The sequence below is a fragment of the Macrotis lagotis genome, chromosome X, assembly GCF_037893015.1.
Source record: "Macrotis lagotis isolate mMagLag1 chromosome X, bilby.v1.9.chrom.fasta, whole genome shotgun sequence".
NCBI lineage: Eukaryota > Metazoa > Chordata > Mammalia > Peramelemorphia > Peramelidae > Macrotis > Macrotis lagotis.
The window spans coordinates 296,127,870-296,142,049 of record NC_133666.1 but is presented as its reverse complement, the minus strand read 5'-3'; the positions used below and the strand labels follow the sequence as shown (position 1 = coordinate 296,142,049).

Sequence of the window (14,180 nt, the reverse complement as noted above, 5' to 3'; positions counted from 1 at the left end):
ACCTGCCAGAGCTTACTTATTCACTGGCACAGTCTCCAAGAATCCAGGGTGACCTCTTTATTGCAATGGTTCACCAGGGTTGTACTCTGGAAATATATACTTACGAAAACTAAAGAAAACAAAATAGAATGTAATCAAGAGGCAGATTATGTAAACACACACTGATCATCAGTACTACAGGAATTTTTAAAGTATCTGACTGATTAAACCCAAGGAGGGGTTCAAATTTACATGTGGAGTCCTTCTAGTTTTATTTTCATGAAAGTAGAGCTCCTTTCCCCACATTTCACTTGAATGTCTGGGATAGGTAAGACTATATGTGAAACTCTGTATCCTCAGATTATGAGGTATTTTGGGACAGCTTCTATGTACCTAAGAAAAGTAAACCTCAAATGATAACTATCACTAAGTGAGTGGTAGGTAACAGGATGCACCCTCCCTATTCAGGATTTTTTTTTAAACAAATGTCTCAGACCAGACATGAATTGGTTTGTTTTTCCCAAAATTTAATTCCAACATCCATCTCAATGGCAACTAATACAATTCATTTAGCCAATAACAATACATAAAAATAGATAAATGATTTTTGATAAAAACAAACATAATAATGTTTAAGAAAAGCAAGAATCAATCAAATAGTAAAAAAATTGTTAGAGAAATATGCTCTCACATGTACATATGCCAGAAAGAGAAATCTAACAAATAAAGCTTGTCAGGTACAATTAATTCATTTAACTAGCAATACTCAATAAGAAACATTAAAGTTTAACATTAACAATACAATAACAATTAGGTTTTAGACTTTATTTATTGTTAAATATGATTAATGGCATTGACTAAAGCATAATTCTGGTTTGTGGCAAAATCTGTCCACTTAAAACTTATTTTATGAAAGAAAATTGAAATAGGTACCTCACTAGAACACAATTTCCCAGGCTGAGATTCTGTAATAGTGGGAAGTGCACTAGAGTAGAGGAAAGGAGAACTGAAGTCTAATTCTGGTTCTGCTACTAAATTTTTATATGATCTAGGGCAAGTCACTTAATTTCTATAGGCCTTGGTTTAAATATTTCAAGTCGAGTGCTGATGATCTCTAAAGTTTTCTCATTAGAAGGCAATTACAGTTTTGTTCTAGAGTTGTGAAGCATTTCTAGGGCAGACAATATGTTTAAAATTATCTTTTAAATTTACAGTCATCATGTGAATAAACAATTGAAAATAAACCAGTTTAATAATTCAAAATGGTCTCAAGAATCTATGTCTTTCTGAGGAAAACCAAGAAATGACTTTCCATTGAGAGTTTTTAATCCAGCTCTAAATTTAAATTCCATTTTCAGCCTCCTAAAATCAGTTGAATTATTTTTCCCATCCACGATCATACATCTTCAGGGTCAGAGCTTTTCTGGAAAATGAGTTGAATAAAAGAAGCAGAGAAACAATGATGCCAAGCTGATCCTAGCTTTGAATGACTCCAACAATCTACTAAAAGAGGATGAAGACTCTTGGAGGATTCTCCTGATGTGGACATGCATGTGCACACACAAACAGATATTTTGATTGCTGAGGCTACCAGATGTCCTGATTTTAAGGTACATGCCTAATTTTTCCCTGTCCCCAGCTGCAGCTTATCCCTAGTAATCTGGCTTCCTGCCAAAGCACCAACCCTTGGGAGGAGGGGGAAGCAGAACAGAGAGAAACTTTCCTTGCCTGCAAGGGCCATGTGGTTATTTTAAACTCCGGGGTGGGTGAAGGTCTCACCCTACCCCTACTCACTGGTATTCATTCTGAGCTTATTACCCTCTTGGTGGAATAATTCTTCACACATTTCAAATGAATATCTGACCTGAATACATCTGCAGCTAGTTGCACAAACCATCTAATTTATGCATTTCAATTATGGTTCTTGAAATAGTCACACAAACAACACACACTCTCGTGTATCAGAATAAAATTTTATAAGTGAATTTACTTTCAGTACAAGAAGTAATAAAAAGATGGAAGGTGGTAGTAAAATTGCATAATCTTTAAATGGTTACATCCCAAAAGAATTGTACTTAAAAGGTTTTGTACCATACAGTAATCTTGGCAAGTCAAATTATCTAATAATCACAGCTTTTCTAAATTCTAAATGAAGTTGGTTCATCAATTTAAAGTCACTACTACATAGGAGCTCAGCCTGAAAAGAGCTGGCAATATTTTAGTGCTAATGACCCAGAGCAGACATTTGTAAACTTGAAGTTGACAATTATGCACTCTTCTCAAAAACTAACACACAGTCAAAAAAGATCTATCAATAATTTGGTTTTACCAAACACTAGTCTTATCAAGCAGTAATTAAATAGTCGTTAAGTTTAACATATGAAAGTATCCAATACCATGGGCTAAGAGCCAAATAAACATCAACCCAACCCCTTAATACTGGGAGCTGGCCTAGTTCCAAACCAGTACCAAGAATCTTGGTCCAGATTGATGCTTATGGTTCCTTGATCAACTGGCTAGTTTTCAGAGACAAAGTGGGCATGTAGGTAAAAGTTGGAGGGTGGAAGAACATGCACAGATCTTTCCTACAGGGATTCTAAGGTTTGCCTCTGCTTTCATCCTCAGGATCTAAAGTGCTAACCAACATGGACTGTCTCAATCATTCTTTACATTCCCTAATCAAGGATATTTTAAGGGTTATGTCATACTCATAGTGTAAAAAAAGAGCTGGATGATAGATTTTTAGAATAAAATGAGTGGAATACTACTCATTCTTTTTGATGTGAAACTCAGTATAGCACTAGATTCCAAATCAAAGTTCAAAAAGAAGTGCTAAGCCATCAAAAAACAGTTCTGCAATAGCATCCTACAACTGAGACCAATCAAGTGCTTCTACTCAGAATCAGGTTAAACTACAAAAACAGTCCCCTAGAAGAAAAGCCAATTTCTTCTTTTTTTTAACCAAATGATCAAAGTTCAGCTGCTCCTTTTCTTTCTTTCTTCTTCCAATGTGATACTGCCTTCTAAGTTATGGAGAGGACTACTACTAGGACAACAAAAGTAGGAGGCATTTTTTCATGTGTCTTAATTTAATTTCCTTCTATTATATCATTTTGATTTTAGTCAACATGAATTAAACTGGTTCAATATCATCTATATGTGCATCCAAAGAAAACTCACTGATGTCGTATTATTTATTAACACAGCAAATCCTGAAAACAGAAGATCTATAAATCCTCTGAAGATTACTCCTACTTTCTAAACTTTTTTTAAAAAAATCAAACAGAAAATCTCTTTTGAAGAACATGAAGTATTAGATTTTCGAAGAAAGAAAAAAAAGTGATCATTAGAAATTCTACTATATATGCAACTGACAGTGAATTTTAATACATTTAAATCAGAACATATGAGACCTGATTATCTGACATCATTACTGCATTTGGGGGTAACTTTCCCCCTAAGAGCTCAGGGTTACAAAACATATTTGCCATTGAAAAAATAATTTTCAAAATAAACCTATGCAGAATGGGAAAAAAAAAACTCATCTCAGACAGAAGAGAATTTACAAAGATGCTCACTGGGATTCTGGAAGAAAAATTTAAAATCAAGTTATTATAAAAATTTTTCAGTAACATCATCCCTCAAGAATATAAGCATCCAGAGGCCAGAGGAAAAGATCATGAACAGGGCCAGTTAGATGGCATAGTGGATAGAGCACCAGCACTGGAATCAGGAAGACCTGAGTTCAAATCTAGCCTCAGGCACTTGATACTTACTAGCTGTATGACTTCAGGCAAGTCACTTAACCCCGTTGCCCCCCCCCAAAAGAAAAACCCTGAGCACTCCTTATACCATCACAAATTTCCATAAAGTTATAATAAACAATATATCTTTTGTGTTATTAGGAACCTTGAGTCTTTACCCAAGGGGATTTCAGAATCCCAGGGGATTTAGAAATCATCACATTCACTATTACCAATGAAAAAGGCAATATGCAAAGAAAACCAGTTTCACTAGCAAACTTCTGGCAAATTATTGGTGGATATAGGCCTCAGGGCTCATTCCCAATGACTTACTGCTACTGCAAGACCACAGAAAAAGTGCTGAATAGCCTTCATTCAATTTAGATTTTTCAGATTCAGACACATTTTTGACAAAACTAAGAAAAAAAAACAGATGAAAGAAGGAAATGCAAACAAGTCTCAATAATCCCTACAGCCCATATGGGATAGTTGCTTCTGTACTACTATAAAATTTCTTTGGTGACAAAACTAAAATCTGTATTTAAAATGTGTGTCTAGAATCTAAGAGGTCTTTAAAATCCATCTGTTTATTATTTAAAAGAAAAAGAAATTATGCTAGTAATACTTAAAGAAGGTCATTATACTTAAAAGAATAAAATGTGAATGTTCACAGCATATTAAGTATATAAATATAGAATTCCCTAGAGAGATCTTCAGAATCTCTCCCTACATAATATCAAGTAAAGTGTATCAAAGGATTCATCAACATTGTAATGTAATTTCTTTTTTTTTTTACTTCTCCTAACATTTTTCCCCCAAATGAGATGTCTTTGGGGTGTCTGTGGGATCACCCCAGGAAGTTCTCCTGACTAATCCAACTGACTTCACAGACCATGTGTCACAGCTGTTGATTAGTGAAGAAGGATTTTGTCTCCCTGCAGACAGGATTTACACAGAGTGGACAGCTTAGAGTTAACTGCTTGGAGCACATTTCATTTGATTTGATATGTGAATGAACCAAATCAGCCAGTGCCTGAAAAACAGATGATATGAAACAAAGATTAGCTAGAAGTAAAAAAGTATATTTCATTCTCAGTTTATTTTTCCTTTTATGTGCCCTCATCAAGACCAGAGTGTTTTTAGTTTGGAGTTTTCTTTTAAAGTTCATTCATAAATTTTATCAACTAAACACTACAAAGCTTTCCTTTTTTGGGAAACCTCAGCTCAAAGAAGGTTAAGACAATGGTTTTTGGAAATCAAATACTCTGACCAAATCCCAAAATAACTGCTTTTTTTGGAAAATAGATTTTAAATTTACCTTAAGTGCTTGGAAGCACAAATAGGAAAATTGGGGATAAAAGGGAAAAAAGTTAAGTATGGTGAATTCGATTTTTATTTTTTGTAATTAATTGGAACTCAAAATGTTTTAATATGTGAGAAAACCAATATTCTGTTGGAGTTTCTCAGAGGATTGCTCTACTATATGTTCTACTAAGACAGCAGCAACATTGTGGATACCTTAGAGAACAATGGATTTCCATTAAGAGATTCTGCTCTTCTGATGTTTTCAATTCCACACTGAATCAAATGAGAAGGGGAAAAAATACACATGTTTTTAATTTCTTACAGCTTTTTTTTAAAAGATCTGCAACAACCAAAAAACAAGCAAACAAAACCACAACCCACAGTATTGGTTCAAAAGTGTCTACAAGCAGCTGTTAATTGAAAATATTGAACCTGGGCTATAAGTTAATGTTCATCCCTGTTATTATAAACATTGTTTCAATTTCTACAACCTACTCTTATCCCTCCCAAACATTATTTGTTTCTAATGTGTTTTTAAGTTATCCTTAGAATGTAACTTTCTCATTTAAATAAGTTTCATTCTTTTCCCTCCAGAAAAAAAAAATAACAAACCAGATAGATTTCTAACACTCAGCATGTCATTCTTTATGTCTATTTTCATTTCTTACATGAAATACACATTCATTATCACATGTTTAATTAAAATGTTTATTTAATTCTATAATATAGTTTGGGAGTCTATATCATTTCTAAATGTTTATTTAAAAAACCCACTGCCACCTATTCTCCAACTTGTGGGTGAGTTTAAATTCCATGTAATTAGGGTTTCTTCCCCCTCTTAACAAGAGATGAAATAATCAAATGCATAAAAATCTACCATGAGTGAAGGGATAGAGAAAGGATTTGAGATTTCAGTGGCACAGGAAATTCCATGTGAAGAATATACAGCTTATATATTAGAATACCCTCTTTAGAGGGAGGGAGAAAAATGTGGAACTCAAAACCTACCTAAAAATGATTACTGAAGACTATCTTTATATGTAGTCAGAAAAATAAATTTAATTTAAAAAAAAGAATATACAGGTTAATGCTGTCTCTGAAACTTAAAATCTTAGAGAGTTATACAAAGCACTGAGAGGTTAAATGATTTGCCCAGAGTTAGTATGTGTCAAAATAAGACTTGAACTCAGGCCTTCTTGGTTTGGATGTTGGCTAAACAACTATGTCTTATCATGTCTTTTGCATCCTCTAATAGGCCTGTAAGTCAATTCCCCCCCCCCCCCCCCCCCCCCGCCCAGGATTAAGTACTAGAAGATATACTAAAATTGGAAAGGAACTTTACTAAAGAAATAGAAAGAATTCTGAAAAATATTAACAAATCAGAAAAAAAAACTTTTTTACGGTTTCTATTTTGGTTTTCAATGTCAACTAACCTGCTTCCCTTTTATAGAAAACTCTGCAATATACAACAGCACCCTGAAGAGTATCTTCTCATAGCCAATATAAAGTCTAATTTTCAATAATGATAGACTATGGTTCCCAAGATGTATCTCTCTCATATTAACCTGTTTTGTATTATTTCCAGATTGCCCATTCCTATTATACAATAATAACAAACAGAACAATAATGATCTTTTTCCTAAGAATAATTACAAATATTGACATAAAACTGAATATTACCAATTTAGATGAAGTAGTTTTTCCTCTAAAGTATAAGAATGAAAAAATAAATTTACTAATTAGTTAGTATTTCTAATACAATTCAGAGTTGAGTGAGCTTTCCTTTGTACATATTCTTGTGTCAAGAAGAGACATAGATAATATTTCATAAATTTGGTTGATCTACCCTTAAAACAGTTCAGCAATCGTTGTTTATATGGCAGTTAATATTCAATTCATAAAAGATCTAGGCCATCCTAATCTCTTCTTTTGGTTATCTATGTTTTTATCACCATTAATTAGTTTTAACATAAGTAGGATGGAAGGTGGGGGTATGGGGGAATGGAATTACAAAAACATATGAGTCAATGCCACATATAGTCTTTAATTCAAAGAAAGGTTATGTTCTTAAAAGTTCATTTTTCAGTTGCTTGAAACTGAAAACATATATCATCATATAAACAATGTTATAAATGGTAGTGAGTGTTTCTTTGTTCCCTTTTATGTGCTGACTTAATTCGCCATTTGCCATTGGTGTGCTCAATCTGATTATTGAAATAACAAGTACCAATATAAGATGGATGTGAATTATCAGTCAATATGGAAAAAGAAATTCTTAGTACAAACTACCTTAGTAACATTGGGGGAGGGATTAATTGGTTAAATATGAAAAAAATTTTCTAAAGATCTCATTTTGGCTAATTTCAACTTTACTACAAAGCCTTCAAATGGAACTAATAACAAACAATCCTAGCACTCTTCAGGATATGAATATTTTGTACACACAGCTGGCTTCTTATGTAGAATTCCTTGGGAATAAGAACTTTTATCTGAATCACTATGTTCCCCTCTCACTGAGCAATGAATGGCTAGTGGCCATAGCGATAGGAGGGCTATGTGTTCCCATTCCTATATTTCTCCTCTCCATAAGTGCAGAATGCATAGGCTAAATGTTATAAATGGTGGTTAGGTTTTCCCAACTAGTCCACAAAAGTTTATTTAATTCATAATAAAGCTGAACTATAGTTTTTCTCTATAGTGAATGACAATTCACATCCATCTTACATTACAAGGTGCTAACAACAGTATTTGTTATTTCAATAGATTGATCACAACACAGTGGTAACTAACTCATTAAATCAGTATATAAAAGAGGACAAAAAATTGCTAAGGATGTAATTCTGTGTTTATTCCCATTCTTTATTTTAAAAAAACAAAGGGACTTTTAAGTCATATGCCTTATCACACATAATAAAAAAATTTTTTTTATAAAAGTCCCAAATTAAATGATAGCATCAAGGAAGAGAAGGAGTTATAGCACAATAAAACTTGACTTATTAAGATTAATGGAAATAAGCCTGACAGGATTATTGAAAAGTAGGAAGTACTGACTTTTTAAAAACAGTACAGTTTCATGACCTGCTATCAGAAGTGAACATTCAAAATTATCTTTACATGTAATTGGAAAAAAACAAAACTGTAGTTTTCATTGAATATATAGATTATTCAAAGTAAGCTAAAAAGTGTTGTCTAATAGTGATCATTAGGTCATCTGCTTTAATGAATAAGAATATTTTTCATTTTGCTAATATGATTCCAAATTATATCTTAAAGTATTATAAATTATTTTAAAGCATTTCTCCCTTCAATATTTTTTACACTATGAAGTTACTTAATGAATTATAGGAGTAGATATCAATTCAAACCCAGTTAAAAATCACTACAAATTCCTAATTAGTGAGATTCAGATAGTTATAGCATCATGTTATCTTAGACTTGGAAGGAGTCTCCAAAGTCACTAGAGTTCATCCAATTTGACAATCTCTAACTGAATCGTGGGCAGTTTTTGTGGGCTAGTATTGGGACTGCTGGTAGAAGAGTAGATAAGCATATGGGACCTGGAATCAGGAAAATTTATATTCCTGAGTTCAGGTTGTGTGACCCTGAGCAAGTCACTTAATCCTGTTTGATTCAGTTTTGTCATCTGAAAAATGAGCTGGAGAAGGAATTGGCAAACCACTATAATATTTCTGCCAAGAAAATTTCAAATGAGGCCACAAAAATATGGACACAACTGTAAACAACTCAAAAACAATAATAAACTGAATCACAAATTCCCTCTAAAATGTCACTAACATGAGATCATAGAACTTCTGCCTGAATACCTTTCTTAAAGGGGAACTCAATATCTAGTAAGACAACTCCTTTCAGTTTTTAATACCTCAAGTTATTAGGAAGTTCTTTTGTCCTCCTAGGAGATTCTAGTTTTGCCTTCTAGGAATTGAGAAAAACAAGTTCACTGTATCAGATTGTCTGCTGCCATGGGGAGGAAGGAGGGAAGGGAGGTAGAAAAATGTGTAACTCAAAAACTCTGAAAAGAATGAATGAATGCTGAACCTGTTGAAATGTTGTATGTTGAAAACTATAAAACTATAAAAACCACAAACTGAAAACTATAAAAGGAATATCTACTACATAAAAATCTCCCAAGACTGAAGATAATGACCTTTTTTAAAATGAACAAAAGTATAGTATATTTATAAAGTCAGAAATAGAGATATACACAGTAATGTTCCTTAATGATAAAAGTTAAAAGAAAACTTACCTCATTTGCTAATTTTTGAGACTCGACATCTAGTTCATACAAGGTTTCAATATGATCACTGGTAAATGCTATTGGAACTAAAAGGATATTCTTTCTACCCCTCTCACACAGTCCTTTGATAGTTTCATCTGTCTGTGGACCCAACCATGGCATTGGACCAACCTATGAAAAGGATATATTAGTGACAACATAAATACACTCTAATGTGACTTACCTAGAACAGTTCATTTTGAAATTGAATGCTTACTGTGTAAACACTGAAGGCAAGGAAGAAAGTGAAAACAAGGAATGACCTAAAATGTTAGGGTTCAGTCAATTTAAGAATTTCTTTGTTTTGTTTTTATATAAAAATAATTTAACAAGTATTTATTAAGTGCCATTAATTAGCCTTCATAATATTCAAGGTACAACATTAAGTTAGGACTAAGTATTTAGTAAATGTTTGCTGAGTTAAATTTTTATTAGAATAATAAATTCTTTTAAGTCAACAACCATGTTATTTTTAGATCATTTTCTTTTCCCTCTTACTTGCCTCCACAATTATTTTGTTTCCATGGTGAGTATCCAGAATTCAAAATGATCAAGTCTATGTAAGTGCTGATATATGTGTCATGATCAATATTTTTAGCACTTAATTAGAGAATTGACTTTCTCTAAAGGTTGATGAACTAAAAAGGTGAAAAAACTACAGAAGATTATACTCCTAAGTTATTGGATTCTGACACATACCTTAGATTGCCAGACAAGTCTATAAGGATTGGAGTACCCCAGATTCTCCATTACTCTTTGGACTGTAGCTCCTACCTCTTGAGGATAAGGATCACCTCGATTGACTACCTGTAGCAAGAAAAATTATGCTCTCAGACTCCTCATGACAGTGAGAACAGTCAATCAAGATGCTCACAGGTGACCTCCAAAGTACAATTAAGGGAATATTGGATTTGATCTCTTTTCTTTGAAATTACATAAATGTCATAATAATTAACATTCTACCATTATCAAAATTATTACCAAAAGCATTGTTGTACATGCAGAAAAAAAAAGCAGAAAAGGATGGAAAGGGTCTATTTGTTATAGAAGTATGTGAATGTCCATAAAATATCTTTTAGAATCATACTGTAAGAGAAGGGGTTTGAAAGAAGGTATTATTATTATTATTATTATTATTATTATTATTTTTAGATTTTTTCAAGGCAATGGGATTAAGTGGTTTGCCCAAGGCCACACAGCTAGGTAATTATCAAGTGTCTGAGGTCGGATTTGAACCCAGGTACTCCTGACTCCAAGGTCGGTGTTCTATTCACTGCGCCACCTAGCCGCCCGAGAAGGTATATTTTTAAATGAGAATTAGATACTAATTTACTTAGTAGTTCAAAATAAAGTGGTACAGAAATAGGTTTAGAGATGATAGGAACAAGGTAAATAAAAGATGATATAGTTAAAAAAAGGCCTAGATTATAAATTTAAGAACAAGAATTATCTTCGCAAAGGCAATTTACAGATGAGGAGATCAAAGCCATCCATAGTCATATGAAAAATTGCTCTAAATCACTCATTATCAGAGAAATGCAAATTAAAACATCTCTGAGGTACCACCTTACACCTCTCAGACTGGCCAATATGACCAGAAAGGATAATGATCAATGTTGGAAGGGATGTGGGAAATCTGGGACATTAATACATTGTTGGTAGAACTGTGAACTCATCCAACCTTTCTGAAGAGCAATTTGAAATTATGCCCAAAAGACAACAAAAATGTGCATACCCTTTGACCCAACAATACCACTACTGGGTCTATACCCTGAAGAGATTATGTAAAAGGGTAAAAACACCACCTGTACAAAAATGTTCATAGCAGCTCTGTTTGTGGTGGCAAAGAAATGGAAACTGAGGGAATGCCCATCAATTGGGGAAAGGTTCAACAAACTGTGGTATATGTATGTCATGGAAAACTATTGTTCTGTTAGAAACCAGTAGGGATGGGAATTCATGGAAGCCTGGAAGGATTTGCATGAACTGATGTTGAGTGAGATGAGCAGAACCAGAAGAACATTGTACACTCTAACAGCAACATGGGAGTGATGATCAACCTTAATGGACTTGCTCATACCAATAGGGCAACAATCAGCCAAAATTTTGGGATATCTGTGATGGAGAATGCCAACTGTATCCTGAGAAAGAATTGTGGAATTTGAACAAAGACCAAAGACTTTCTATGTACCTTCAATTTAATTTTTAAAAAATTGTCATATAATTCTGCTATATCTCATACTGTATGTTTTTTCCTTAAGGATGATTTCTCTCTCATCACACTCAACTTAGATCAATGCATACTGTGGGAATGATGTAAAGACTAACAAACTGCCTTTTTGTGGGGGGTGGGGGGAGGGAAGCAAGATTGGGGCAAAAATTGTAAAACTGAAAATAAATAAAACCTTTCTAAAATTAAAAAAATAATAATAAAAATAAAATAAACTTTTAAGGTCTATTTTAGGAGGGATTCAAGAAATATGGCTGGTTGACAAAGAAGTTTGTTAAATATCTTTGGAAATGTTCAATTCAGGTTTCCTTTTAACTATTTCCAGTGACCATTTCATACCAACAAACCATTTTGTAGAATTCAGAAATATCAAAGTTCCCCCAAAATACAAAGGAAGTCTATGAATTGATAAATGAGATTGCCAACTTCCCTTCTCACTCTCTCTCCTTTTCCTTAGAGTTGCTTTACTTCTGTAGAGTATGCTACTTCAGGTTTTCAAGTTTCACTTCTATTAACTTTCTTTCCTCAGTCAGCAATCTTTCCACCCTCAAGATACTAAATCCCTTAGCGAAACAGAAGGAAAGAAAGCATGAGGGTATGAAGAAGGAAGGTCTAACATTCATTATTCAACTGTTTTTGAAGACCTAGCATATGAATGGGAAAAAGAGCTGAGAGCTTGTGGCCCCATGGTAGAAGTTTAAATTCGGAACTCTTGTACACTGTCCTCACTCCACCACCTCCGAAAAAATCAGAATGAGCTCCTGCCCCTGTTGTTAATTACTGTGTAAATAAGACTTCGATATGAAGAGTTTCTCTCCATGGTCCCCCTTGTCCTCCCTGACAGTGAAAGAAAGGCAGCAGCACGGGGTTCCTCGCTGATGACCAGAAGGTGGCAGTAAAGACTCACATAAAAATCATTCCCCACCTCCCCACCATGCCCCGTCCCCTTCTCAACCCTACCCCTCCATCCTTCCTGTATCAAACCTGGCAATTTAAATAACAGAAAAAAACAACCTCAGAATGGAAATATTTATTAATTTTTTGAAAATAAAAATATGCCATCTTTTAGGCTTCACTGGCCACACTTTTCTGAGCTAGTGAAATAGACTGCATTTCTACCAATAGTCTTTTCCTTTGTCATTAAATAGTTTTATTCTTTTTTAATCCATTTTAATCTATAATACCATATGAAACATGCTACCAACAAGTCAAGAATCAAGTAAAAGTCTTCTTCTCTTACCAGTGCCTAGTTCATAGGACTGTTCATTTGAGACCATTTAAAAAATGAAATGCAGGCAATTTTTCCTTTGTTTAATAATCAAGGGGTAGCTAGGTGGTGAAGTGGATAGAGCCACGGTCCTGGAGTCAGGAGTACCTGGGTTCAAATCCGACTTCAGACAATAATTACCTAGCTGTGTGGCCTTGGGCAAGCCACTTACCCCATTGCCTTGCAAAAAAAAAAATCAAACAAAAATTTGCTAGGAAGTACAACAGGCACTGAAAAAAAGACTTTAGGGTACATCAACCTATTTTTAAAAATCCATTATTCCAATAAAATTCTTGTCAGTCCATAAAAATATATTCCAATTGTTCCCTCTTACCAAAGTGATGGCAACAATTTTTTTCCAGAGCTAGAAGCATCTAAGATGTACAGATATGGAAGTAACCTTTAAGGGCATCTAATCCAACACTCTTGTTCTACAAAAGAGGAAACTCAGTCCTAGAAAAATGAAGTGACTTGTTCAAGGTAATACATCTAGTTAATAGAAGAGAACACAGGGCTTCTAATTCCCAATTCTTTCCACTATGCTTCCACTAGTTACTGTTTCAAGAAAAATGACACAACATAAAGAATCAGAGTTCTATCTTTAAATATAGTTATGCAAAAAACCCTAAAAAAATAAAAAATAATAAATATAATTAGTTACAACAACAAAGAGGAATGAGGAAAACACTGGATTTGGAACAGAAAACCTAGATTCAGAATCTGACTCTTGGGCAAGTCCCTTGATCTCTCTTAGCTCCTAGTTTCTCAGCTGAAAAAGGGGAGGAGGTTGGGGGAGATGAACTCTGAGGTTCCTTCTAGCTCTAAATTTGCGGTTACTGCTTATTAAATTTCTGCTTACCTAGTTTCCTGCCTGTTTGTTATTATCAATTTTTAAAATTCAACCTAAGGTCAGAGGTCTTGTTAATGTGCATCTTTGCTTTACAGGTTTGCGTTGTTGGGTTTTTTTTAAAATCCCTGTTGGGAGGGGCGGCTAGGTGGTGCAGTGGATAAAGCATTGGCCCTGGAGTCAGGAGTACCTGGGTTCAAATCCAGTCTCAGACACTTACTAATTACCTAGCTGTATGGCCTTGGGCAAGCCACTTAACCCCGTTTGCCTTGCAAAAAAAAATCCCTGTTGGGGAAAAACTGATAGATGATATGGAACATTATCAGGTAAGAAGTATAGGAGCAAAATCAAGAACACAAAGCAAACTGGTTATATTTTTTTTTATCGCTAGTCACTCCTGGGAGACAATGAAATTTGCGTTGACTAATCTCTGTGCTAGGTCTTCTTTTCAAAAAATATAGCTTTAAGGGGCAGTTAGGTGGCACAGTGGATAGAGTACTGGCCCTGGAATCAGG

General features: G+C 34.1%; 1 protein-coding gene across 4 annotated transcripts in view; it reads right to left on the bottom strand.

Annotated features, from left to right (window-relative positions):
• Nucleotides 1-908: 908 nt before the first annotated feature.
• Nucleotides 909-14,180, bottom strand: part of FECH (ferrochelatase) — a 51,810-nt gene continuing 38,538 nt past the window's right edge. For all 4 annotated transcript variants that reach the window (XM_074206645.1, XM_074206648.1, XM_074206647.1 and 1 more), the window contains 4 exons: nt 10,021-10,128; nt 9,292-9,453; nt 5,241-5,300; nt 909-4,755 (listed from right to left, as the gene is read on the bottom strand). In XM_074206645.1, coding sequence (XP_074062746.1) covers nt 4,621-4,755; nt 5,241-5,300; nt 9,292-9,453; nt 10,021-10,128 — 465 coding nt within the window. In that variant the 3' untranslated portion in view covers nt 909-4,620. The remainder of the gene's footprint in view (nt 4,756-5,240; nt 5,301-9,291; nt 9,454-10,020; nt 10,129-14,180) is intronic.